Source organism: Citrus clementina, unplaced genomic scaffold (genome assembly GCF_000493195.1).
Source record: "Citrus clementina cultivar Clemenules unplaced genomic scaffold, Citrus_clementina_v1.0 scaffold_8, whole genome shotgun sequence".
Lineage (NCBI taxonomy): Eukaryota > Viridiplantae > Streptophyta > Magnoliopsida > Sapindales > Rutaceae > Citrus > Citrus x clementina.
In genome coordinates, this window is record NW_006262022.1 from 23,819,299 (window position 1) to 23,844,928 (window position 25,630).

General features: G+C 35.9%; 1 protein-coding gene and 1 pseudogene across 1 annotated transcript; both read left to right on the forward strand.

The window, feature by feature from the left end:
* The first annotated feature begins 354 nt into the window (after nt 1-354).
* Nucleotides 355-7,207, forward strand: LOC112096160 (tropinone reductase homolog At2g29170-like). The gene is made up of 7 exons (XM_024179100.1): nt 355-481; nt 592-658; nt 2,273; nt 5,917-6,056; nt 6,226-6,445; nt 6,596-6,702; nt 6,861-7,207. Exons 1-7 carry the CDS (start codon nt 387-389, stop codon nt 7,047-7,049), a joined length of 819 nt encoding a protein of 272 aa, XP_024034868.1. The 5' UTR covers nt 355-386; the 3' UTR covers nt 7,050-7,207.
* Nucleotides 7,208-16,408: 9,201 nt separating this feature from the next.
* On the forward strand, nt 16,409-17,299 carry LOC18033937 (annotated as a pseudogene).
* Nucleotides 17,300-25,630: the final 8,331 nt, after the last annotated feature.

Genomic DNA, 25,630 nt, shown 5'->3' on the forward strand with positions numbered 1-25,630 from the left:
CTTTTAATTTAAGAGTAATTATATTCAACTCTCAAATTCTCTCTAAATACAAGAGGAAGCAAATATTTAGAATGATAAAACTTATGAAATATTCTCTTATTTATAACCAAACGGATAGCACTGTTTAAATCGCGTTACTATTCAAACCGCGTTACTGTTCATACCGCATCTTTGTTCATGCCGCGTCACTGTTCAAACCACGCGACTTTTTAAACCACGTGGTCAAACCGTATTATTGTTTACGGTGCTACTTTTTTTTTTTTAAAATCAATTTTCAACAAATGAAAGATTCGTGCGAGCCCATTATAAAAGGATGAACTAATGTCCAATCTATTTAATTAGCTTACTGTGTGAAGTTCACTTAACTTTTACCACCTTTATTTCGAATGGCGCCTCCGACGAACGGCAATGGCAGGCTCAATCAGAGATGGACTGTCCAGGGCATGACTGCGCTTGTAACTGGTGGAACCAAAGGACTAGGGTTCTTAATCGATTCTTATCTCTCTAGCTAGCTCTTATATGCATTCTTTTCCTATTAATAGTGCCTGCATGTGCTCATATTTTTGTTTCTGTTATTGGTGCGTTGACTAGTCATGCTGTAGTGGAGGAACTGGCTGAGCTTGGTGCCGCTGTGCATACATGCTCTAGGAATGAAGCTGTTAAGATAGTTCATATTATGGAGTTATAGAATTAACGAGCTAATTAGTTTTTTGTTTGTTAGTATTGCTGATGTGTAACTTGCTGAGTCAACTGGTTAGTTTTAGTTGTTAATAACGGTTTAGTAACTGAGCCTTGATTTTGTTTTTCACATACACAACGCGTGTATACCATTCCAGATTATGTATATATACAACAGTTGTCATCAAGATCAATAATATAACAAATCATTTTTCTCATTTTTGCTCTTCGAATACTCTCAACATTTTCTCTCTGGTTCATACATTTTCTCTGTATCCAAACACACGAACTCTGTTTTTAACTTGGTATCAGAGCTATGATCCAAGCTGCCATGGCTTCTTCAAGCTCAAATCCAAACATTAATCAAACTGTTTCTTCTTTTACCTTCACAAATCCAATCAAATTAGACAGATCAAACTACACAATCTGGAAATCTCAGATCCTTTCTACAATTCGAGCCAATGGACTTGAATCTCTTCTTGATGGAACTAGAAAGTGTCCAAATCAGTTTCACAATCAAGAAGAAGCAAGCTTAAGTTCAGATCGAGTAACTGTAGCTGAGCCACAGGAAAATCCAGAGTTCAATAACTGGAAAAGGCAGGATCAGTTGCTGCTGAGCTGGTTGATGTCATCGATCAGTGTTGAAATTCTCAGTCTAGTGGTAAATTCTAACTCATCTAATGAACTCTGGACTAACATTGAAGAACAATTTGGATCAGAAACAGGTGCTAAGAAAGTACATCTGAAAATGCTACTTAATAATCTCAAAAAAGGATCAATGACAATCACTGAGTATTTTAGCAAACTTAAGGCTGTGAGTGATGAACTTGCTTTGGCTGGAAGTCCTGTAACCAATCTAGATTTTATAACTCATCTGATATGTGGATTAGGACAGCCATATTATCCTGTGGTTGTATACATAGAAGCTAATATGTTGAAAATGTCAGTAAATGAAGCATATTCTATGCTTTTAACTCATGAGGCTAGAATAGAGAGTAATCAACAAAATGCTAATAAAGAAGCTAAGTTGAACTATACTGCCAATATGGCTCAGACTGGACCTAACAAGAAATTTAATGGCAATACTGGAGGTGGTTATGGTAATTGGAACCAAAATGCCAATTGGAATGGAAATAATGGGGGCAGAGGAGGCTACAATAATAATAATGGAGGAGGTTTTGGTAACTGGAATCAAAATGTCAACTGGAATGGGAACAATGGTGGCAGAGGAGGCTATAATAGCAATAATGGAGGAAGAGGTGGTTTTGGCAGAGGTGTTACAGGCCAAGGAAGAGGTAACTGGTCTGATGGTAATCACTGGAATACTGGCAATTTCAACAGGAATTATTCTGGACAAGGAAGAGGTGACTGGAATGACAGTGGCAATGGTGTATTTGGTCAGAATGGTGCCTTTAATGGTAACAAAGGTGCTCAGAATTCTCCTGCTGTCATCTGTCAAATTTGTTTCAAGCCAAGGCACACTGCAGCTGAGTGTAGGAACAGGTTTAACAAAGATTTCACTCCTGCATATCCACCCTCAAACTTCAACCCTTATCAGTCAAACACAAAAGCTGCTTTTCTCACAACTTCAGAGGGTGGCTTAGCTGATCAAGGATGGTACTTGGACAGTGGTGCTACTCACCATCTCACCAACAATCTGCAGAATCTGAATATGGGAATGGAGTATTCAGGTAATCAGCTATTACATGTTGGTAATGGGGAAGGTTTGAATATATCACATATTGGATATGCTTGCTTTCATACATCATGTGACTCACTTTTACACTTAAATGACATCTTATATGTGCCTGCAATAACCAAAAACCTCATTAGTATTTCAACACTTTTGAAAGATAATGACATAACCATTGAGTTTGTTGCCAATCTTTGTTTCATTAAGGACAAGAAGAAGACTGTGCATCTGGCTCAAGGGATTGCTAAAGAAGGATTGTATCAGCTGCTGTCAAAAGATACCTTTCTTTCCAAATCCTGTTCTCTAGCCTATGTACCTAGATCAATGATTTCTGTTATTAGTAATTCAGCTTCTGTTCTGTCAAATAAAGCTGAAAATAAAGCTTGTACTGAATCAGTAAATTCTAAGAGTCATGTAAACATTACCAAATCTGTTGTTTGTGGAAACTTACTGCATCAACGACTTGGTCATCCAAACAAACATGCTTTGAAAAATATTATACCTCATTTGTCTCTTAAGTCTTCTATAACTTTACCTGATTTCTGTGATGCATGTCAGTATGGAAAACTTCATCAGTTATCTTTTTATTCAACTGGAATTAAAACCTCAGTACCCCTGGAGCTTATACATACTGACCTTTGGGGACCATCTCCCATGCCCTCCTTTTTACATGGATATAGATACTACATCAGCTTTGTAGATGATTACACCAGATACTGTTGGATCTTTCCTTTAACTTTCAAATCAGAAGCCTTAGAAACCTTTCAAAACTTCAAAACCTTGGTCGAAAAACAATTTAACCTTTCCATTAAATCTGTACAGTCAGACTGGGGGGGAGAATTTAGAAGCTTTGTAACATTTCTTCAACAAGAAGGGATAAGTTTCAGACATAGTTGCCCTCATACACATCACCAAAATGGGGTAGTAGAAAGGAAGCATAGACACATTGTTGAAACAGGGCTAACATTACTTGCTCAAGCTCAAATGCCTCTTTCTCTTTGGTGGGAATCCTTTCATACAGCATCCTTTCTTGTCAATAGATTACCAACACCTGTCTTGAACAACATCTCTCCATTTGAAAAACTTCATAACAGAAAACCAGACTATCAATTTCTTAAGACCTTTGGTTGTTCTTGTTTCCCTCTACTCAAGCCTTACAACAAGCATAAACTCAGTTTCCATACCCAAAAATGTCTTATGATAGGTTATAGTCCTATTCACAAGGGTTATAAATGCCTAGATCCTACTGGAAAAGTCTATGTTGCAAGGAATATTCAATTTAATGAGTCTGAGTTTCCATACACTGAGCTGTTTACCTCTCATAAAACTGTCAGCTCATCTTCTAAATTTCCACAGTCTGAAAATCCCTTTGCAGTTCTGAATTATCAGTCCATCTCTCAAGACAGCAGCTCTACATATCCATCTGCAAGCATTCCTGATTCAGGTGCAGGTTCTGATTCTACTGCCCTACACACATCACCTTCTATCTCCTCACACAGTATATCATCCACTCCTCCACCAACAAACACAGAACCCTGCTCAACACATCATCCTTCTACCTCCACTCAAACACAAATCTCTCCTCCTGTTCATAACACTCATTCCATGGTCACAAGATCCAAAGCTGGCATATTCAAGCCTAAATCCTACTTAGCAGTTTCACAAGAGCTTGAACCTACCTCAGTCAAATTAGCTTTGAGTGATCCAAAGTGGAAGCAAGCTATGCAAGCAGAATTTGATGCTTTGCAAGTCAATGAAACCTGGGAGTTAGTTCCTAAAGAAGCAGCACAGAAGATTATTGGCAACAAATGGGTGTTTAGGATCAAGTACAACCCTGATGGCAGTATATCTAAGCATAAAGCTAGGCTTGTTGCAAAGGGCTTTCATCAAACTCCAGGTGTGGACTTCTTTGAAACATACAGTCCAGTTGTTAAGCCATGCACAATCAGAGTCATCTTGAGCCTTGCTGTTATGAATCACTGGCCTATAAGACAACTTGATGTGAATAATGCCTTTCTAAATGGCATTCTCAGTGAAGAGGTGTTTATGTCACAACCAGAGGGATTTCTTCATCCTCAGTTTCCTACTCATGTGTGTAAACTGAAAAAGGCTCTTTATGGACTCAAACAAGCTCCGAGAGCTTGGTATGAAAAGTTGAAGAGCTCAATGTTGCAGTGGGGTTTTCATACTTCCAGATCAGACACTTCCTTATTCATCCAACACACTGAAGGAGAATTGGTTGTAGTTATTATCTATGTTGATGATATATTAGTCACTGGATCACATACCAGATTTGTGGAAAGAATTGTTCATCAGTTAGGAACAGAATATGCCCTCAAAGACCTTGGGGAATTTAACTATTTTCTTGGTCTAGAAGTCACACCATCACTTGAAGGACTTCATCTTTCTCAGACCAAATATATTGGTGATTTACTTAGGAAGGCACAGATGCTGGATAGCAAGGGATGTCAAACACCTATGAGCTCAACTGAGAAGCTAACTAAAGACAAGGGGACACCTTTTGAAAATCCTTCTCTGTATAGGAGCATAGTGGGGTCTCTACAGTATGTCATTTTGACAAGGCCTGAAATAGCCTTTTCTGTTAACAAGCTTAGCCAATTTCTCACAGCTCCTTCTGTGTTTCATTGGCAAGCTTGCAAACGAGTATTAAGATATCTTCAGTTGACAGCAAATTATGGTTTGCAGTTCTATCACACTGGAAAGCTCACATTGACAGCATTCTCAGATGCTGACTGGGGATCAGATTTGGATGACAGGAAATCAATTGGAGGCTATTGTGTTTACTTAGGCAACAATCTCATTTCCTGGTCTTCCAAGAAGCAGCAAATAGTCTCCAGAAGTACAGCAGAATCTGAATATAGAGCTTTGGCCTTGACTACTTCAGAAGTACTTTGGATTACATACTTATTCAAAGAGCTGCAAGTGCAGCTGCTACAGACTCCAGAACTTAAATGTGATAACAAAAGTGCTGAAGCATTGGCAAGCAATCCAAAGTACCACTCAAAAACAAAACATATTGAACTTGATTTGCACTTCATCAGAGAACATGTTGCTAGAAAGGAAGTTGAAATTAACCATGTTCCTAGTTGTGAACAAGTTGCCGATATCCTCACTAAACCATTAGCTGTTGATCAATTTAACTATCTTAGGTCCAAGCTCAATGTTCTTCCCAGACCTTGAGCTTGAAGGGGGCTGTTAAGATAGTTCATATTATGGAGTTATAGAATTAACGAGCTAATTAGTTTTTTGTTTGTTAGTATTGCTGATGTGTAACTTGCTGAGTCAACTGGTTAGTTTTAGTTGTTAATAACGGTTTAGTAACTGAGCCTTGATTTTGTTTTTCACATACACAACGCGTGTATACCATTCCAGATTATGTATATATACAACAGTTGTCATCAAGATCAATAATATAACAAATCATTTTTCTCATTTTTGCTCTTCGAATACTCTCAACATTTTCTCTCTGGTTCATACATTTTCTCTGTATCCAAACACACGAACTCTGTTTTTAACTGAAGCAGATCTTAGTGAATGCATACGTGACTGGAAAACTAAAGGCTTCAAAGTCACCGGTTCAGTGTGCGATGTATCATCTCGAATTGAACGGGAAAAGCTTATAAACCAAGTCTCCTCTCTGTTCGATGGAAAACTTAACATTCTCGTATGATTCATATATGGTGTTAATTATATTGCATATTAATTAATTGTTGTTATAATTAATCCCGTGGTGCAGTGAGTTTTAATTTGCTTTACTAGCTAACCACTTAATTAACACGATCCATATCACTTATCACTATGTCCATGTATGTATGCGATGTGACTCTCTCTAGATAAACAACGTCGGGACGACTATAAGAAAGGCGACTGTGGAGTACACAGCAGAAGATTTCTCGTTTCTCATGGCTACCAATTTTGAGTCTGCTTACAATCTGTGCCAACTTGCACATCCTCTTTTGAAAGCTTCGGGGGCAGCAAGTATTGTTCTAATGTCTTCTGTTTGTGGGGTGGTGTCAGTTGTTGACGTTGGATCCATATATGGAGCTACGAAAGGTGACCCTTGACAACAATTTTCAACATCATATCATCAGCTCTAGTCTTGTCTTTGAACCCCGTGACTGGGAGGCTCTATGGCATTACGACTTGTCTTTAATATTAAACTTGAACTTTCTCTAACCCCAGCTGGTTATATGTTAATCACAGGAGCCATGAACCATCTTGCGAGGATTTTGGCATGCGAGTGGGCTCAAGACAATATTAGGACCAATTCTGTCACACCTTGGTTCGTCGCGACTCCTTTAACTGAATCTGTGAGAACTATTTTATTCACTCTGATTCTCAATGTTATATATATGTATGCAGTTTCATTTTTCTTATTAATTAGTTAAAAAAATTAATAAGAAAAATGAAAGTGTGTTTTTGTCCCAAGTTATTATATGATTGAGGATGCCCTCTTATAAATTTGCAGTTTCTGAATGATGAGGCATTTTTAAAGGAAGTCGAGGGTCGAACTCCAATGAGACGCACAGGGAAGCCAAATGAGATATCTTCATTGGTAGCATTTTTATGCATGCCTGCAGCCTCTTATATAACTGGTCAGACAATTTCCGCTGACGGAGGATTTACAGTGAATGGATTCTTCTTCCCAAGTACCTGATTTATTTTGTCCACTTCTCTGAAATCTTCGAATCTGATAACTTAGTGTTGTGATTTCTCAGGCCCTAATAAACCGCCAGCATGTATCTCTTTCGATTTTTGACTCATCTTGTGGATTGTCGTTTATTTCCCTTTTATCGAGTGTTGTCGCTTTATTCCATTTTATTTCCCTTCTATCAAGTGTTGTCGCTTTATTCCGTTAAAATCACGAATTGAATTCGTACTGAATCTTCAATAAATCGGTTCCAAATATTCTAATATCCTTGAATTCATTCCCTTTAATTCGTTTCTGTATAAAATTAAATTATTTATTAAAGGATTGAGTGGATTCATTTAAATTCGTTTACAATCTAATCAACAAAATCAATTCATTACGATTAGATCCAGAAACAGGAAGCTGAACAAAATACCAAGTTGACGGTCAAATTAGCGGTGAGGTGAGTGTGGCTATTCGAGACCTTGTCCCCGCCGTAGTTAAGGGAAGTGAAGCTAAACCATTTTTTTTTTATAAGATTAAGATTTTCTTTTGATCTGATCATATTCTGAGTTGGTAGTTAATAAATAAAAAAGTAAAAGAAGTTAAATCTTTCGCATATACTACTAATCAAAGACACACGAGAGAAGATTTTTAAAAGTTCAATAGAGTTCAGATTATGGGATAATCTTATTCTTTTTTTATAACTTGTTTATTTTTTTCATTTCCTTTTTCAAGTTTTTTTTTCACTTAATAAACATGAAATGAAGAGATAAATCTATTAAAAAAAACCCTACAATTCCTTTCGTAATATGGTCAAAATGGATCAATTAAGCCGTATAAAAGATAGAAAACCTTTAAATAAAAAACTAATCAAATTTTGTAATAGAAAAAGGTTTTTGAGAGCATTTTTTAAGACCCTTTGGAAAGTGCAATTCAAAAAACCTTGGCGATTCAAGTTTTCAATATTTGCAAGAACTTTAAGACTCGAGCCTGCTCGCTACAAACTTTTCCTTTATACTCCAAATGAAAAGCGATCTCACAGAGTACAGATTTGGTTACACAACTCGATCAACGGTACGTGATGGTCATAAACAAGGGCTGGACAATAAGGACTCGATTGAAATAGGCGATGGTGATAGACGCACAACGAACGGTGGTGAGTAAGTTTGTTGCAGTAAATTGTCTATGTAAATTAGTTAATGAATTGGTTAACACACAAAAATGTTCATTTTTTTTAAGATTGGACACTATAAATTTTAACAATTTAATATTTTACTCTCCATTAAGAAATCTTTTTCAAATTTTGGCACCCAAAAATGGCCAAGTTTATAATTCTATCGCACCAAGTGCCTAGATGGTTGTACTAGCTAGAGTTGGTAAAATTTGACACGACCTGATTACCTAACACGAACACGACACAAATAAATAGGTATGAGTTGTCAAATTTGACACGATTATTAAATGGGATTGGTTCGGGTCGACACAATTTTTTTCGTGTCGGGTTAGAGTTAAAGTTCTTGATTCATTTATCCGATCAATGACACGATTATATTTTCTATTATAAATCAATGTGTAGGTTGTTGTCATCAAAACTCAAAATATTGGGATCATAGTTCTCTCTCTCTCTCTCTCTCTCTCAAAGAATGAACATATAAGTAGTGTTTCATTCATAAAATTTTGTATAGATTTAGAACTTCAATAGTTAAAATGTGTGAAATATTGGTAGACTTATATATTTTATAATATTGATATGTAATATTATTTACATATATATAATTAAAACTTTAATATTGTAAATGTGTAATATTCTGGTCATATATATAATAATGTGCAAATATTTGTTGTAAATTTTGTTAAATATATAGATATATTAAGTAGGTTATTAGGTAACCTATTTTAAGGATAGCAATGAATTGGATCTAACCTAAGATCCATGTGATCCAAATCCAATCGGATCAGATTTGGATTGGATTTGGATATCAATGTACAGATCTAAGACGGATTTGAAGCAGATCTAAATACGTCTTAATATCTAAATCCATATCCATATCCACCCATTTTTTAATTTTATTTTATTTTAAAAATTTCTTAACAATTGTGTAGTTATAAATGACAATAAATTTTATTTATAACATATTAGTGGTATTTATCATGTATTTAAAAATCTTAAAACTTAAAGTTTTTTTTTTGTAAATTTAAAGGTTAGCCAGCCCCAAAGCATGTACATGCAATATTCAAATTGCAAGCCAAGCACTAACGCTTGGCGATGTATTTTATTATATTGGCCAAATATTTTTTAAGGAATATAGTTATTCATATATTTGTCAAATATGGTCATAATAAAAATAATAAAGTATTGAATATAAATCATATTTAATTTATATGTTATTATCTAATTTTGTAGGAATGATGATGGGTGTGCCGCGGATATTAGAATGATGAACAAGATAGTAGAATATTAGATTGATCTTAATCCTGCAATTACTTTTGAAGGATGTTTTATTATCTTTCTTATTTGCTTGTTTTTGTGTAAAAATATAAGCTACAATATACATTATATTTTTGAGACAAATTATATAATTTAATTGTTACTAATACATTTTAGTCTTTATTTTTTACTCTAAAAAATTATTGCTCTTTTATTGTTAAGTTTTAGAATTCATGACGAATTTAGAGCATATTTGAATTTTTATTTTTTTTAGGTTTGGAGCAAATATATATATATAAAGACATTGAACCTAAACCCACTCCTAAAGAACCCCAATTCTCTCCTCCTAAAGAAAAACTACTCTCCTCTGCCATGCCAATTAAGTCTTGGATTGACATGATCGAAGATGAAGAAGCAAAATCTAAAGCCCTTTCTACTCAAGACCAAGTAAACCAATGGATAAAATCCATCTCAAAATCCCCTGAGCTCATGCTTGCCTTACAAAGCTTCTCTCAAAGCCAAGAATCTCCAAAAGAGATTTCTGAGAAAGAAAGCCCTAAAGAAATTTCAAAATCCTCCCAAAACATTATTGTTTCCGGTGAAAGTTCATCATCACAGATTGTCCTTTCACAACCAACAAAGAAAACCTCGGATTGGTTTGATAAAGCTCATTTCCAAAATATTTTAATTATCGAAGATGGGTTTTATTATACTAACCCATTTCAAACACTTACAAAGTTTTTCCCTAAAGGCTGGTTTTTTAAACCATGGGATTTAACAAAACCCCAGCCTTATTATCAAAGCATTTTGGAAGCCACTGAATCAGTTAAATTCAAACATTTTTATCTCAGTGACTCCCATTCCGAGCCGGCCTATTCCACGGCCACAATCTTAAACGTCTTGAGCTCAAAACAGTGGGGTGATCTACTCCACAACCAAAAAAGATTTCCCTTCAATTTTCAAATGCGTTTACCACATTGTTTGACCTATTCCTATTGGGATTATCAACAGGCCTGGTACAACACATTTTTTATTCAAAATCCAAAGAAATCTCATTCTTGGTTATTTTTCTTTAATTCAAAAATAACCGTTCAAAGCCTCCCAAATTGGTTTCAACAATGGTGGAGCTCTTCTTCCGAGAAGACTAGTGATTCAAAGCATGTTGTGAATTCTGAAGAATTCGTTATTGAGAACTTTGATAAAGCAATTGATTGTTGGGAACTTCCAAAAGTTTCTAAAGAAAAGATTTATAAAACAAAAAAGCTTGATTTTTTCAAAAATGATTATGTCATAAAGACTGAAGAACGTGATATAACTCTTTCAAAACCATTTGAAACAATTCAATTGTTTTCAGAACATTCATTAAAGAAATTAAAAGAAAAGAATTTTAATTATGTTCATATAGGATTAATCCAAGTAGGCATAAAACCATTAACCAAAGAAGGCTTGGATACTTCTATCCTCGATGTCCTTAGAGATGGCCGATTTATTTCTTTTGATGATTCTTTACTAAGTAGTATTGAATCGAGTCTCTGTAAAGACCCCATATCTTTTGATTGTTATCCAAACATAACAATTTCTCTTAAAGACAAAAACATTTTGAAAAGCATGATTTTACAAATTAAAACCCACAATTATAATATGATTGAGGGATCTGTCCCAGTTGCATTAATTTTTAAGATTTCTTATAAAGCCATGATTTCTACATTTAGTACGCAACACAAATTCCAGTCAAAAAGAGATGAGACTCTTCTCTTGCAGATTGATTTGTCCAAAGCCAACACTGTCATTCCAAAACCAATCCAATGGAAAGACGTCAATCTTCCAGAAGAATGGATTCTTGAAGGAGCCGCTCCTCCAACGATTCCGAAACAACTTGAGCCTAATACGGAGTTGCAAAATGTGACTCAGTATTCTGATGGTAGAGTAAAACTGTCTTTCAGGAGATCTACTTCATCCAGATTTTCTAATAAAGAGTCGTGCTCAAGCATTCCTTCATTAGAAAGGAAATTTACAAAAGTCCCTTCTGTCATAAATCTCCCTTACCAAACAGTAAAGAGTCAACCTAGGTTTTATACCTCAGATATACCTAGTTCTTCCATACGTTCTATTGACTATGCAACTAGTGTCCCACACCCAATCTATACTAGTAGTCAACATGAACAAAGACAGGACGAGAAGGAACTTTCTCCTCCAACTTCTCCAACATTTTCTGCTATCACCGAAAATGTTATTAATGTCATTAAAAAGGATTTTGAATTAGACAAAAATCTTCTTCATAATGATTTTTATTCAGAAAGTAATAAAGAAAAAAGACTTTGGTTTTTCAAATATTTTTTAAACCAAAGAAAAGAAATCCAACAAATCTATTATAAATTTGTTAATTTACATCAAGTTCATATATTGTTTTTTGATTGGTTCGAAATATATTCTTCTAAGAACAACATTTCCTATCCTTTTAAAGAATCAAACCCTATTACTATTATAAAGAAGATTCCTGAGTGGAAACTTTCTGATAGTGATAGAATCATAGAATCTGAGCATCCACCTCTTCGGAGTTTAACCGTTGATCACGGTGAACCTCCTGTCCAAATTAGTGCTTCACCTTATAAAATCCCAAAGCCAAATGATACGGATGCAAATTTAAGTAGTATTATCTAACAGAATAATTTCTGTAATACTAACCTAAATACTATTGGAAAGCAATTGACCCGTATAGAAAACCAATTTCAAAAGTCAACCATAGCCATTTCTTCCATTTCCCCTGTTCCATCAAAATCGAATTCTGACAAAAAGCTTAAGGAGCCTATTTTCAAACCTTTTCAGGTTTCGAAAACTAGTCAAAAGCTTGTTCAAGAATCAAAATCAGATTTTGCTAAAGCCATTAGAGAACAACTAGATAGGATAGAAGCTACTTCTTCCTCATCTAGCAAGGTTCAAATAGCCCCTGATACTCCCCAATCTAGCAAGATTGGAGTATTAGAACAAGACCAAATGTCTATAGCCTTTTTTGATATAGAAGCCTTCATAGAAGAACATGTTCCTAAAGCCAATAAAATCCATTGGGAATTAGCCCTTCCCACTGTCAAGTCTCCACCTGATTTGACCATAGATAACAGGCCTAGCGCATTAAATCAGTCTCGATATAATGCATCATCTGTCTATGAGTGGAATATAGATGGAATGTCTGAATACAACATCTTGGGTTTGTTGCAACAGATGACCATGGCAGCCAATGCCTATAAAACCCAATCAGGAACTTCTGACAAAGCCATTGCGGAAATTCTCATTGCGGATTTTACTGGTCAACTTAAAGGTTGGTGGGATTATTTTCTCACTAAACTGCAACAATCAGATATCCTTAATGCCATACAAATATATGAGAATAGAGCCTCAATTCTTGATGAGTTTAATAATCCTATTCAGGATGCCGTAGCTACCCTGATTCTAACCATATCCCTTCATTTTATAGGTGACCATTCTCACCTTAGAGACAAAAATGCTGAGTTACTACATAATTTGAGATGTAGGAAACTTAGTGAATTCCAAGAATACAAAACCACCTTCTTCACCAGACTCTTTCTAAGAGATGATGCAAATCATATAACTTGGAAAGAAAAATTCTTAGCTGGTTTACCTACCCTTTTAGGAGAAAAGGTTAGGAATTCCATAAAGGCCCTTTATGACAATCGCATTCCCTATGACGAACTTACTTATGGTGAGTTAGTCAGTTTTATCAATAAAGAAGGTTTAAAGATCTGTCAAGATTTGAAACTTCAGAAACGACTAAAATGGGAGCTTAAGAAATCTAAGCAAGAATTAGGCAGTTTCTGCAAGTAATTCAATTATGACCCCTTTAAAACTTCTACTTCCAAAGACTGTAATGGTAAGTGTTATTTAAAACCTTACAAAAGACAATACAAATCTAAAAGCCATAGAAAACCTTTTCAGAATTTTAGAGAAACTTCTTATAAGAAACCTTCAAGGCCTTATAAAAAACCCACTTTCTCTAAAAAGAAAGAGTTTAAAGTCAAACCAAAAACCCCTTTTAATTACAAAGAAGCCATATGCCATAAATGTGGTATAAAATGCCATACTGTAAAATATTGCAGAATAAACAGAAAGCTCAAGGAGCTTGGCCTTGATGAAGAAATCCTTTCCAAATCATTGTTATGAATTGAAGCTTCAACTTTAGAATTAACTTTAAGTTTTGAATTGTTGGCGGCAGAAAATCTTTCTTTTGTTTTCTCATGAAATCTTTTGGGGACAATGTCTTCTCTTATGCAATTCAAATCGGCACCAGTGTCAAATAGGGTAATGGCATCTATTGCAAAATCATTTGAAAAAATTAGAGTAATTTTAATTAAATATTTTCTCGTAGTGATTTGCTTTAAAACAAATAGAAAATCATTGGGTACAGACTCAATGTTTTCTACATTTTGATCATTTTTATCCTCATTATCAGAATTGGATTCATTGTCCGAATTATCTTGTAATTGCTTTTGCAAAAGAAGTTGGATGGTTTGAGAATCATTCTTTTGCTTTTCTTTTAACTCTCTTATCTCAAGTTTAACGTCTTTAATTTCTTTCTGAAGATCTTGGATACTGGGAGTTGTCTTCTTTGTTTTCTTTTTGTCCAAAATTTCAGTAAGATCATAAGAACTCTTTTTGACTATTGAAATTTTGGAAGTCTCTGCTTTATTGAAATCCAGGGCTTTCAAAAGCTTATCAAGATACTCTTTTTGAAGATTTGGATCAGAAATATGCTTTACGAGTTCAAGAAAGGTTTCTTGATCTTTAGTCAAAACATTGATTTTCTTTAAATAAGAATCTGTTTTAGAATCTTATTTAATACAAAAGAAAATTTCTTATTTCAAAGCTCTCATTGAAAAAGAAATCTGTGCTGATCTACCATCTGCTTTTTGGAATAGAAAACAACACATGGTAGATCTACCTTATGAAAATTTTTTTGATGAAAAACAGATTCCCACTAAAGCCCGTCCAATCCAGATGAACATGGAATTGGAACAACACTGTAAAGCTGGGTTCAATGTCTTTGGCAATGTCTTTTCCTTTGTCCCTTCTTTTTTGCGGCATTATCTATTTTGAAGAAATTCCTTGGTTGGAAAATCAGGAATAGAATTTGTATCTCCTTTAATAAACTCAATATCAAAATCAAAAACACTTAAAATAGCTTGCCAACGTGCAAAAATCTGTTTTGATGCAATGTTTTGAACATCCTTTTCTAAAATATGTTTTGCAGTTTTGCAATCAATTCTAAGTAAAAATTTTTGATTTAATAAATCACTTTGAAATTTGGAAATACATAAAACAATAGAAAGAATTTCTTTTTTTATAGTAGAATAATTCTTTTGGCATTCATTCCAATGTGCAGAAATATATTGGACTATCTGTTCTTTATTATTATCTACTTGCTTTAATATGCCTCCATAGCCTAAATCAGATGCATCAGTTTCAACTACTTTAGGTAATGCAGGATTAGCAAGATATAAACATGGAATGCTTTTAACATAATTCTTTATGAGTTTAACAGTTCTAGTATGCTCATCAATCCATGCAACATGATTCTTTTTTAATTGATCATGTAAAGGTTTAGACATCATATATTTCTTTTTTGGATATGGATATAGAGCGAAAAACATGGATTCATGACGGTTCTTAAGCAGATACGAATCTCAATTTTTATTATAGATATGGATCTAGATCTCGATGAGAGTATATATATAACCATTACCATCCCTAATCCATTTATTTTTCATGTCGGGTTAGGGTCTCAATATGTTGACACGATTCTTGAATGGATCGTGTTTGGGTCGACCTAAATTTGACACGACATAAACACAACCCGATGACTCGTTTTACCAACTGTAGTACTAATATAATAATAGTTATATATATATATATATGTTTACTCCCTTCTCCCATCCATTTGTCTTTATTTTTTGAATGATAAATAAATTAAAGTTTATAATAATTTGGAAAAAAATTAATTTATTAGAGATAAACTAAAATTAACCCTTTTAAAATAGATTGGGTGGTAGGTTACGGTGCACATGTTTGGTCAGGATGAATCGAAGTGGAGGACAAACGCAAATTGATTAGGCTTAATGTATGTAGGTAATCAGAATCGTGATTGAACTGTTGAATCCAAGGCTAATCTAATATAGTCTTAGATATTGCCACATTGGACTGTTCACACATGGAAGGTTTGGATTTGGATTAAACAATGTCATGTGTAACGAATGAGTATTGTTGAGTTGTGTCCCACATTGGCTAGTAAAGGGGAGATGCTTGGGTTTATAAGGTGGTAGGTCACTCCACCTAAAAGGCTAGTCTTTTGAGTTGGATACCTAGAAATCTTATGCTAAGTCCCCCCAACAAGTGGTATCAGAGCTAGACCCTAGTAGCCGGAATGTGGTGGTGGAACAACTCATGTGTGTCGGACGAAAGGACCGGAGTCCGGCGGTGGTTTCGTCCGAGGGGGAGATTGTTGAGTTGTGTCCCACATTGGCTAGTAAAGGGGAGATGCTTGGGTTTATAAGGTGGTAGGTCACTCCACCTAAAAGGCTAGTCTTTTGGGTTGGATACCTAGAAATCTTATGCTAAGTCCCCCCAACAAGTATGAACCAGAGACTTTCTCCAGCTGGACACGTACCGTGATGCATACACATGAACTTGTCGGAGCCATGCAAACGTGTTTAGAAAATGTTTTCATCGTGATTTTAACTTGATTTAGCTCTATCCTCCGCCAGCGGCCGACCGATTAAAGATTTTCTCCTTATTTATTTATTTATTTTTTGAGTTTTTAAAAATTCTGAGTCACGTGTCTTTTCGTATTAATGTACCAATAGAATTTTTTTTCTTTATTTATTAACCAAAAAATTTAAATCGGTAACTGACAGCCTAGATTATATATATATATATCATAATAAAAATGGCTGGGGCTGGGGCTGGGGCTGGGTGGGAACAGAGAAGATGGAGTCTTCAAGGAACGTATGCTCGTGTCACAGGTGATGTCAAAGGACTCGGGTACTTCTTCTCAGTAGTTCTTCTCTCTCTCTCTTTCTTTGTGTGTGTGTCTCTCTCTCTCTATACATATATATGTCCAAAGGACTCGGGCACTTGGCAGAGCTATGGCTGCCACATTCCGTACATGCTAGCTCTACGAATGAAACAGAGCTTAACAAATGCATGTGCAAATGGGAAATACAAGACACACACACACACACACACATATATACATGTTTTAATTCCTTTGATTTAATTACGTTCAATATAATTAATCATTAATATTTTAAATTAATTGCTACCTGCAGGCATGCTGTAGTGGAGGAATTGGCAGCGCTAGGCGCCAGTCTGCGACATCTCATCTTGAGCAGAACGGGAGAAGCTAATCAACAAAGTCTCTTCTATGTTCAATGGGAAGCTTAACATTCTCGTATGTTTCAAAATCTGTATATAGCCGTTAATTGAGTTAAAATCCCTGAGATTAATTAATTTTCGATATTATATTATTCAAATTCGTATGTACATATATAGATATTAATTATTTGATTTACATACTGAACTGTGCGCTATATAGCTAAATAACGTGGAAGCAAGTGTTGCAAAGCCAACATTAGAGTACAATGCTGAAGATTTTTCATTAGTAATGACAACCAATTTCGAGTCTGCTTTCCACTTGTGTCAGCTTGCACATCCTCTTCTAAAAGCTTCTGGTGCAGCTAGTATTATACTCGTGTCTTCGGGGCTAGGCGTGGTCTTAGCAAATGTTGGAACTGTATATTCAGCTACTAAAGGTAAGTTACATATAAATAACAGTTGAAATCAAGCATATCTCTGTTTGTACATTTTAATGGAAAGTACTGATGATGAATTGCCTGATTATTATATTCATTTGCAGGGGCCATGAATCAGCTTGGAAAAAATCTCGCATGTGAGTGGCAGGGGATAATATCAGGACTAATGCTGTGGCTTCTTGGGTTATCAGAATTCCCATCGTTGAACCTGTAACAACTACATATTGTTTGATTACATTATATTATGTTCAAACCTGTTTTAAATACGATTTTTGAATTAGGCTTATTCCGCCAGTTTTGTCCATTTCCGACTCTAAAAGTCTCAATTCAGGCTTCCCATTAGGGCATGGTTTTAATATTATTGTCAATTCTTAATAAGAAAGTAGATTGTTTACTATAATGTTTTGGCCCCTTATTGCTTGCAGTATCTGGGAAACGGGGAATTTTTGGACGAAGTCTAAGTCTCGAACCCCAATTGGACGCCCCAGGGAGACAAAGGAGGTTTCTTCTTTGATAGCGTTTCCGTGCATGCCAGCAGCCTCTTACATAACCGGTCAGACTATTTGTGTTCGCGGAGGATTTACAGTGAATGGCTTTTTCCTCCCAAGCACCTGATCGCGATCACTTACAAGAAGCTAGCTCAAGTTGTTAAAGAACGATGAAGTTCCATTTGCGGTGGTAAAATTTTATCTCTAGCTAAGTGCTCTCTAGTTCAATAAAATCTTGACTAGTTTAGCCACGATAATATAAATTCATTGCTTCTTTTTGCATTTCGTTATTCAATTCTATTTTACAGGTTTCATTTTTTATTAGCTCCTATATTTAAGAGGTTGTTCCCAGTTTTTGTAATTAGCCTATACAAAATTAATGGAATTCCCAATCACATGCGAAATAAATCCAAGCATTAAGTGATTACAAATTTTTTTGACAGATTCGATGATGAAGTTAAATCAGTAAATCACACTGATATAAGTAAAATAAAGCAAAATCGTAGTTACTCACTAGAAATTTCTCATAAGGGGAGGTTCTTTGGAGTTCGAGACGTCACTGCTTCTGAGAATTTCTCATCAGCGAAATACTGGAAATTAACAAGAAAAAACTAAGATTAATAACATAGTATTCTCATCTCACATAAGACTTTCTCAGATAAATTAAAGATAATTTCTTATTAATACACTAAATACAAAAACCTGGTTGAATTATTCTTACTGCTTCATTTAGGGAAGTTTTGACAAACCAATGGGCGACTGAATTAGCTCTAATGCTGTCTCCAGCCCATTCACATGTAAGCTTCTTTGGAAGTTGGTTCATGGCTCCTGCAAACAAAATACACAAACCTGTATATGTCTCTACAATCTCTTAAATCCGTTTCTGTGGTATGTTATTAAGTTAATTAATCCGTTTCTGTGGTATGTTAGGGCCTGTTTGGTATTGTTTCTAAATTTATATTTTATGAGAATAAAAATAAAAATGAAAATAGTGTTTTGTAGTTACTGTATTTCGAATTTAAATATGCATTGGTATCATTTTCTGTATCCTGTATTTTAAAACTGAAAACAGTAATATGCATTTGGTAGACACAGTTAAAAATGATAAAAACAGAGAATATGCGTTTGGTAATACTTTTTTCAAAAACAGTTTTTACTAAACATTTAAGTCATAGTAAAAAAATAATTATTTAATTAATACATATACATACATACCATAAATAATTTAAACAAAATAATTATAAAAAATCACATAATGATAAAGTTTTAGTATTAACATTAATAGGGAAAAGTTTGACATTATCATTATTTTTACAGTATACTTAAGTTACATATTACAACACAAATAAATTAAACAAAATAATTATAAAAAAATTACATGATAGACATCATACGTTGATACTTGCTGGAGATAAATCAAATTTAATAGTGTACAATGTACTTTCAAGTTACACTTATTTTGTGTAAACAAGCTCTAACAACAACAATGTTTATGCTTGCGCCATGCAGCAAAGTGATTAGAGTACGTCAACAGGGTTTGACAAAATTTCAACATGTACTTTCCAGAACAACACAAAACATAAAACTGCTACCACATAAATAGAGAATTAAAAAGATGGATGGAAGAAAAGCAAGTCCCATCCGAAAAAAGAAGGATGAACTACAAGTGCTTATCCTTGAAGCTTATTGGTCCCAAATGAAATTGTGCAAACCATAAGTCCAAGCAAAGCCAAGAATCCATATTTCCTGCACATGAATTATTAAAAATGACATTAAATGCATGTATAAATCATCAAAATTAACTAGGATTGTTCCATTAAACTTAATAAATACATCCAAGATTCACTTTAGCCAAACACTTCTCAATCAAATTCATACCCTTTTAATCAATGAAAATACCAGTAAGAGAACTAAACAAAGTTGTCTGCAATTCATATAGGAAATAAGAATTAATAGACTTTTGAGTAAAAAAAAAATCAAAAACTCTAAGAAAAAAGTTATTTCCTCTGTCGCACAATTCCCATTAAAGGCTTTCCTATCAAATTTCAATTTGAACTACTTTTATAGAGCCACCAAGTACATAATTTTGTAATTCACTGGACAAGTATCCTAATTTCTTTCCTTCTCATATTTCTCATATGGGCATCTAGATAGATATGTGCTTCTTTTCTCACAAATCGAGCCAATAGCAAATCATTCCTTTCTCTAACATTCCTTAAATAAGATACAAATGCAGAGCTCAAGAAACGACCATCCTATTTGTCTAAAAAATTAAATGAATATGATTTGGATCTAAAAGAAACAAAAAGAACCACACCCACAATTTACTCAAATCGAAAAATTGAAGACTAGTACCAGCGAGTAGAGATGGTAACAGAGACGAAGCAAAGAGCAGCATGAGCAGTAGTCCAAATTGAGTAGAGATGGAGCAACAACAACGGAGACGGAGCAACAATAGTAGCAGAGATGGAGCAGCAGTCGATTTTGGGCACGGAGAGAGAGAGTGGTGACGGTGGATTGCGGTTGACAAACGAGTAATAGCCACCGAGAGTGAGAGAGCTATGAAGTAGACTTGGATGAAGAGGGAGGAGACAGAGAGATCTGTACACAGTTCAGGTGGGTTGTGGTTGAAGGAGAAGTATGACAGCCACGAAGAAGGGAGAGCTGTGAAGAGATGACGAGAGCGAGGGGATAAGATTTCGAGAGAGGAAGATAACTTTTAGATTTTGTTTTGGGGTTTATTTTTTAATTTAATTTGTAATTCGTTTGAGAACGTGTTTAAGACGTTCTCAATTTTATAACTGTAAATGCGAATACGAATTCTCTGTTTTATAATTTTTTTTTGAATTCATCCCACCGAACATGTATTATGTTTGTACTCTAGAAACAAAAATGAAAACAAATCCTTGAAAATGGTACCAAATAGGCTCTTATTAAGTAGTTTAATAAATATTGTATTTCACATTTTCACTAGTTTTTTAAGGATAATATTTATCCAAGTGAATCAAGTGAAATCAAGATTGAAGACACTCAACGGACAACGGACAACGGCGACATCAAGAATATAGTTTAGAGCTAAACGAATAAATTAGTGCGATAAATTCTTGTAAAGTCGGTATGATTTAATTGATGTATGATTTAGCATTTGAGAAGCTCAAGAGATTAATTTAATTAAATATTTTTCATAAACTAAAAGGTTTTATTTTTATAAAGTAAAGTATTTTATGAATTTGAGTAATTTGGACTTCAATGCTAAGTTTTGAAATCTTTGATTTTAATAAGTATTATTATTAAATTTCAGAGTTGGACGTTTTTATAAATATTTGAAATGTTTTGGGTCATACTATAATTTATGAATATTTTGGACTAAAGTGAAAGGTTTTGAGAACTTTGAAAAATATGGGTATTATGTTGAAAATGACCTTTGTGCGAAATAATAAAATCTTTGGGGTCATATCATAATTTTAAAAAGTTTGGGAAAGACAACTATTCTTAAAAAATTTTGAAATTGGACCTATTTATAAAGTTTTATGACGTTTTGGGTTATAGTATAATTATAGAACGTTTTGGGCCAAAATGTAATTTTAGTGAACAATATTATGTAGCAAAATTAAAAAATAACGGTAATATCACTGTTCATGAGCGGCTAGCCGGATAAATCAAGCGGCTAACCGCTTGGGCGCGAGAATTTGCCTATAACGGTTAGTTTTCAGGCTTTAACTATAAAAACTCAACTCAAACTTCATTTTAAGAACTAATGCAAGCAAAAATAAGATCATATAACATATATTGAGCTTCCATTTCGCAAATCATCATTTATTAAATCATTATTGAGTTATAATTTGTTATCCACTCTTAAAGAGAGTTTCATTATTGTGATTTTCATTTCTCATCAAATTGTGAGTGTATAAGTGTGAGAAACACTTGTGGTGAAGAGATTGGGGAGATAATCTCTTGTTGTAAAGGTTCATTGACACCTTGGAAGTTAATTGTAAACATTTGAAGCCTTGGGAGGCTTGGATAGTGAAATCCTCAAGCCGGGTGAGCTTAGAGGCGTGAACGTAGGCGGGGATAGCCTAACCACGTAAAAATCCTTGTGTTTATTCTCTTCCCTTACTCTTTTAATATTGTGCTTAATTGAATTTATTGTTTTTGATTTGATTAAGGCAATAGATTAAATTGTTGTGCGAATCGTATTGCATAAATTTTAAAATCTCAATTCACCCCCCCTCTTGGGTTGCATAACTTGCATTTATTGAATTTATTGTTTTTTATTTGATTAAGGCAATAGATTAAATTGTTGTGTGAATCGTATTGCATAAATTTTAAAATCTCAATTCACCCCCCCTCTTGGGTTGCATAACTTGCATTTCAAAACATGTGTCTATTCCTGCTTGGTCGCCTAAAGGACCAGCAGGCGAATTCTATAAAATTTTACTAAGGCAAACATGTGTCAACTCCTGCTCGGTCATTTGAAGGATCAGCAGGCAAAATTCTATGAAATCGTTAAGGCAAGAAATCGTCTATTTCTCCTCGATCACTCAAAGAAAAGTAGACATATTTTTCAAGGTAATTTACAGAAACAACCCATAAGCATAACTATGGCAAGAAAGCAATTGGAAAGCATCAAAGGTTTATAACCACTCAAACGTTTGCAAACAAACAAAAATCCAGAATTTACATAGAAAACAAGGTTATGGATTGTGAAGCTCAGCAACCTCAGTAGAAGGAGGATCAGCAATCTCGGAAGAAGAAGGACCAGCAACTTCTGGAGGAGTAGGTGTTGACCCCTGACCTGTTCCTAAAGCATGATCCCATGCTGTCTTCTCCTACTCCTCACCTGAAAGAGCCTCGACCTAGTCCTGATCCCCCTGGTCCTTCTCCCCCTGATCTGACTCGGCCATATACTTCTGCACTCTCGCCTCCAGCTTGCTCATGTTAAGCGCTGGATATTCTTCCTTAAACACAAACATGATGCACTTGTAGTAAAAGGCGAGCCCAGAGTTATACTCTACATCCAGCTGGTCATCCACCTCAGCAGATTTGCCCTTCAGCTCGGCTACCTGCTCGTTCAAGGACTTGATTTGCTCCTCGTAAGCCGTCTTCAAAGTATCTCGCTCACTTTGTGCAGCCTGGAGATCAGACTTTAAGTCACCTAACTCGCTCTCGAGCTTGGAAAAGTTGGACTCAACAATGGCCACTTTCTCCTCTAGGTCAATGATCTGCTTATGCAGATCATGCAGCTTCTCCCTCGAGCGATCAGCGGACTTAGCCTTTTTCTTCAAGTCTTGGTTGTCCGCTTCAAGCCTCCCCTCATGGCGCGTGGACCTGTTCTTGTAGCAAGAAACCAAAGTAACCAGCTTAAAAGAGACCCTCTGAATAGAACTAGTCAATTTGCTAAGATTCATGCTCTCAATATCCTTGACTATTTTGGGTCCCACTGACTTGCCATAGTCCCTCTGGTACGGGGTCAAATAGTCACCTTGATCCTGAGGCGGAAGAGGAGAGGATCGATCTCTAGATTGAGCGCTGACCTCAGGACTCTTGTCGTAAACCTTCTCCCCGCCATTCTTTCAAGGTGGAGGAGGGAGCAGAGCAGGAGCAGGAGCCTTAGAAGAACTAACATTGGCTTTCTTCAGGGGAGAGGGGGATTGTTAGAGCTACCTGACCCCCGAGCACGTTTCTTTGACATAGCGCTAAGAATCTTGTTATCCATCCCGGCAGCTACGTCCACTAAGCGCGACCCAACAAGATTTTTTGACGACAGGAGATCTTGACAGGTAGACGCATTCACTAGAACAGTTTCCACCTTGAGCAGCGGATCGTCGTCAAGTTTCTTGATCAAGCCCCACGACTTTGAAAGAATAAACAAGGTGAATAAACGACCACCAAATAAGTGACGACCAGAGACGTAAAGTGTACAGAAAAATAAACGACCTGGGGTGATAAAACGCATTGAAAGGTGAATATTACCACCAATTAAATAAATCGTTGGACACCAATTTCCCCCAGTAAAGAAAAATTTGTTCTTCCAGTTTTTACACGAGGAAGGAAAGCCGGTGATAGGCTTCCTCTTCGTAGAGCTTGACATGAAGTAGTACCAGACTGCTTCCTTTGGACTGCTCCTCAGCTGATACAAATGTTTTACCTCCATGAGGGAAGGCTCTCCGAGTCCACACCTTTCCCATAGCACATACAAGGCCGAAAGAACCCTCTATCCGTTCAGGTGAAGTTGACCTGGAGCAAGATGCATGCCACCCAATATCCTAGCAAAATAAGGTTGAAAGGGCAACTAAGCCCCTAACTTGAAACTCTCCAAATGCATTGTCACATATCCCTTAGGCGGCCGACTGTGGACATCACCTTTCCCAGGGATAACAAGGAGGACGTCATCAGGGATACTATAAAGATTTCTTAGCTTGAGCAGGTCAGTGTGGATGGTGGCACAAGTAATATAGTCAATGAGGTAAGCATCTGCCTCCATCCTATGACCAAGGTATCTCTTCTTAGAGGGTCGACTCGGCTCGGCTCGGAACTACTCTTCTCACCATCACCCTCTTCATCAGGGACCCCAGCCCCCTCAAAACCGTGATTTTCACCAGAACCCAACGCTGGTACACCACGGTTTCCCATAGGTTCAAAATCAGGGGAAGACAAAATGGTCTTGGGACGAGGGTACTCAGGGGTATCCCTATTAGGAGGGGCCTACACTGCGAGAAGGGTATAATGGATCAGTGGGTCCTAACAGGTTGGGGTACGAATCCTCTACCTCTTAGTCACTCTCATCTACAATTAATTTTCCTCTTCGGTTTGACATAGCGAAATTTTAAAAGGGAAAGCACAACAAATCCAAGTATATTGGTACAAAATGGATAATACAAAACCCAAACAATAACAACCAGAGAAGAAGTTAACGGCGATACCTGGAATAGATCGACACTGGTAGCGTTGCCGTGACGGAGAAAGAGCCCAGCAAACAGAAGTCTCCGATGCCGAAAGTATGATTAAGGTCCAAAGAAGGAGTTGGCTTACAGTAGAATGATAGATAACGAAATGCAATGGCAGTTCCAATTTAGGGATTTAAGACGAAATAGGGAACGGAGGCGTTTAAGTTACGCGGATGTCATCTCAATCGCCGCATATCAAGGATAGATAAGCCGCCGTTTCAAATTTCAAATACGAAAGTGCAAAAAGTGACACGTCATTGGCCATTAAAAATGCATGATGAGATGTCAGCCCAGCTGTGTATTGGATACGCTCACGAAAGCCCATACTCAGGCCAGAAACCCTCTAAACAGAAGAAATTATCTCGGGTCCGTCACGGTAATCAAGACGGCATGATGAGATGTCAGCCCAGCTGCATATTGGACACGCTCACGAAGGCCCATACTCGGACCGAGAACTCTTTAAACAAGAGACGTCACCTCGGGGCCATCACAATAACACAAGGACCAGAGGAATGTTTCCCGAGATTAGCCAGATCCAATTCTTAGTTTCTAATCTCAACTCATTTCACTCGCAAAACCAGAAACTGGGGGACTGGTGTTGAGTAATGAAAAGTACCAGCTCGGCCATGTCCTCATCTCTCACCCTGAGGCGAATCTCCTTAGCTGAATGGCACGAACAGAGTCCTGGTAAAATATAATGTACGGGCATGTGCCAACTAGAAACGAGCACCAACCAGATACTCATCACCCAAATAAAGAAGACACGAAATCGCAACAGTTTCGCCATGCCCCGAACCGCTGGGGAGAACATGACATCCTGTTAACATATATGTTTCCATAATATTGATTTTGATGATAAAAAATAAGATTAAGAATGATTAATCTTTTAAGCCCAAATTATTTAATATTCTTTTTAAATAAA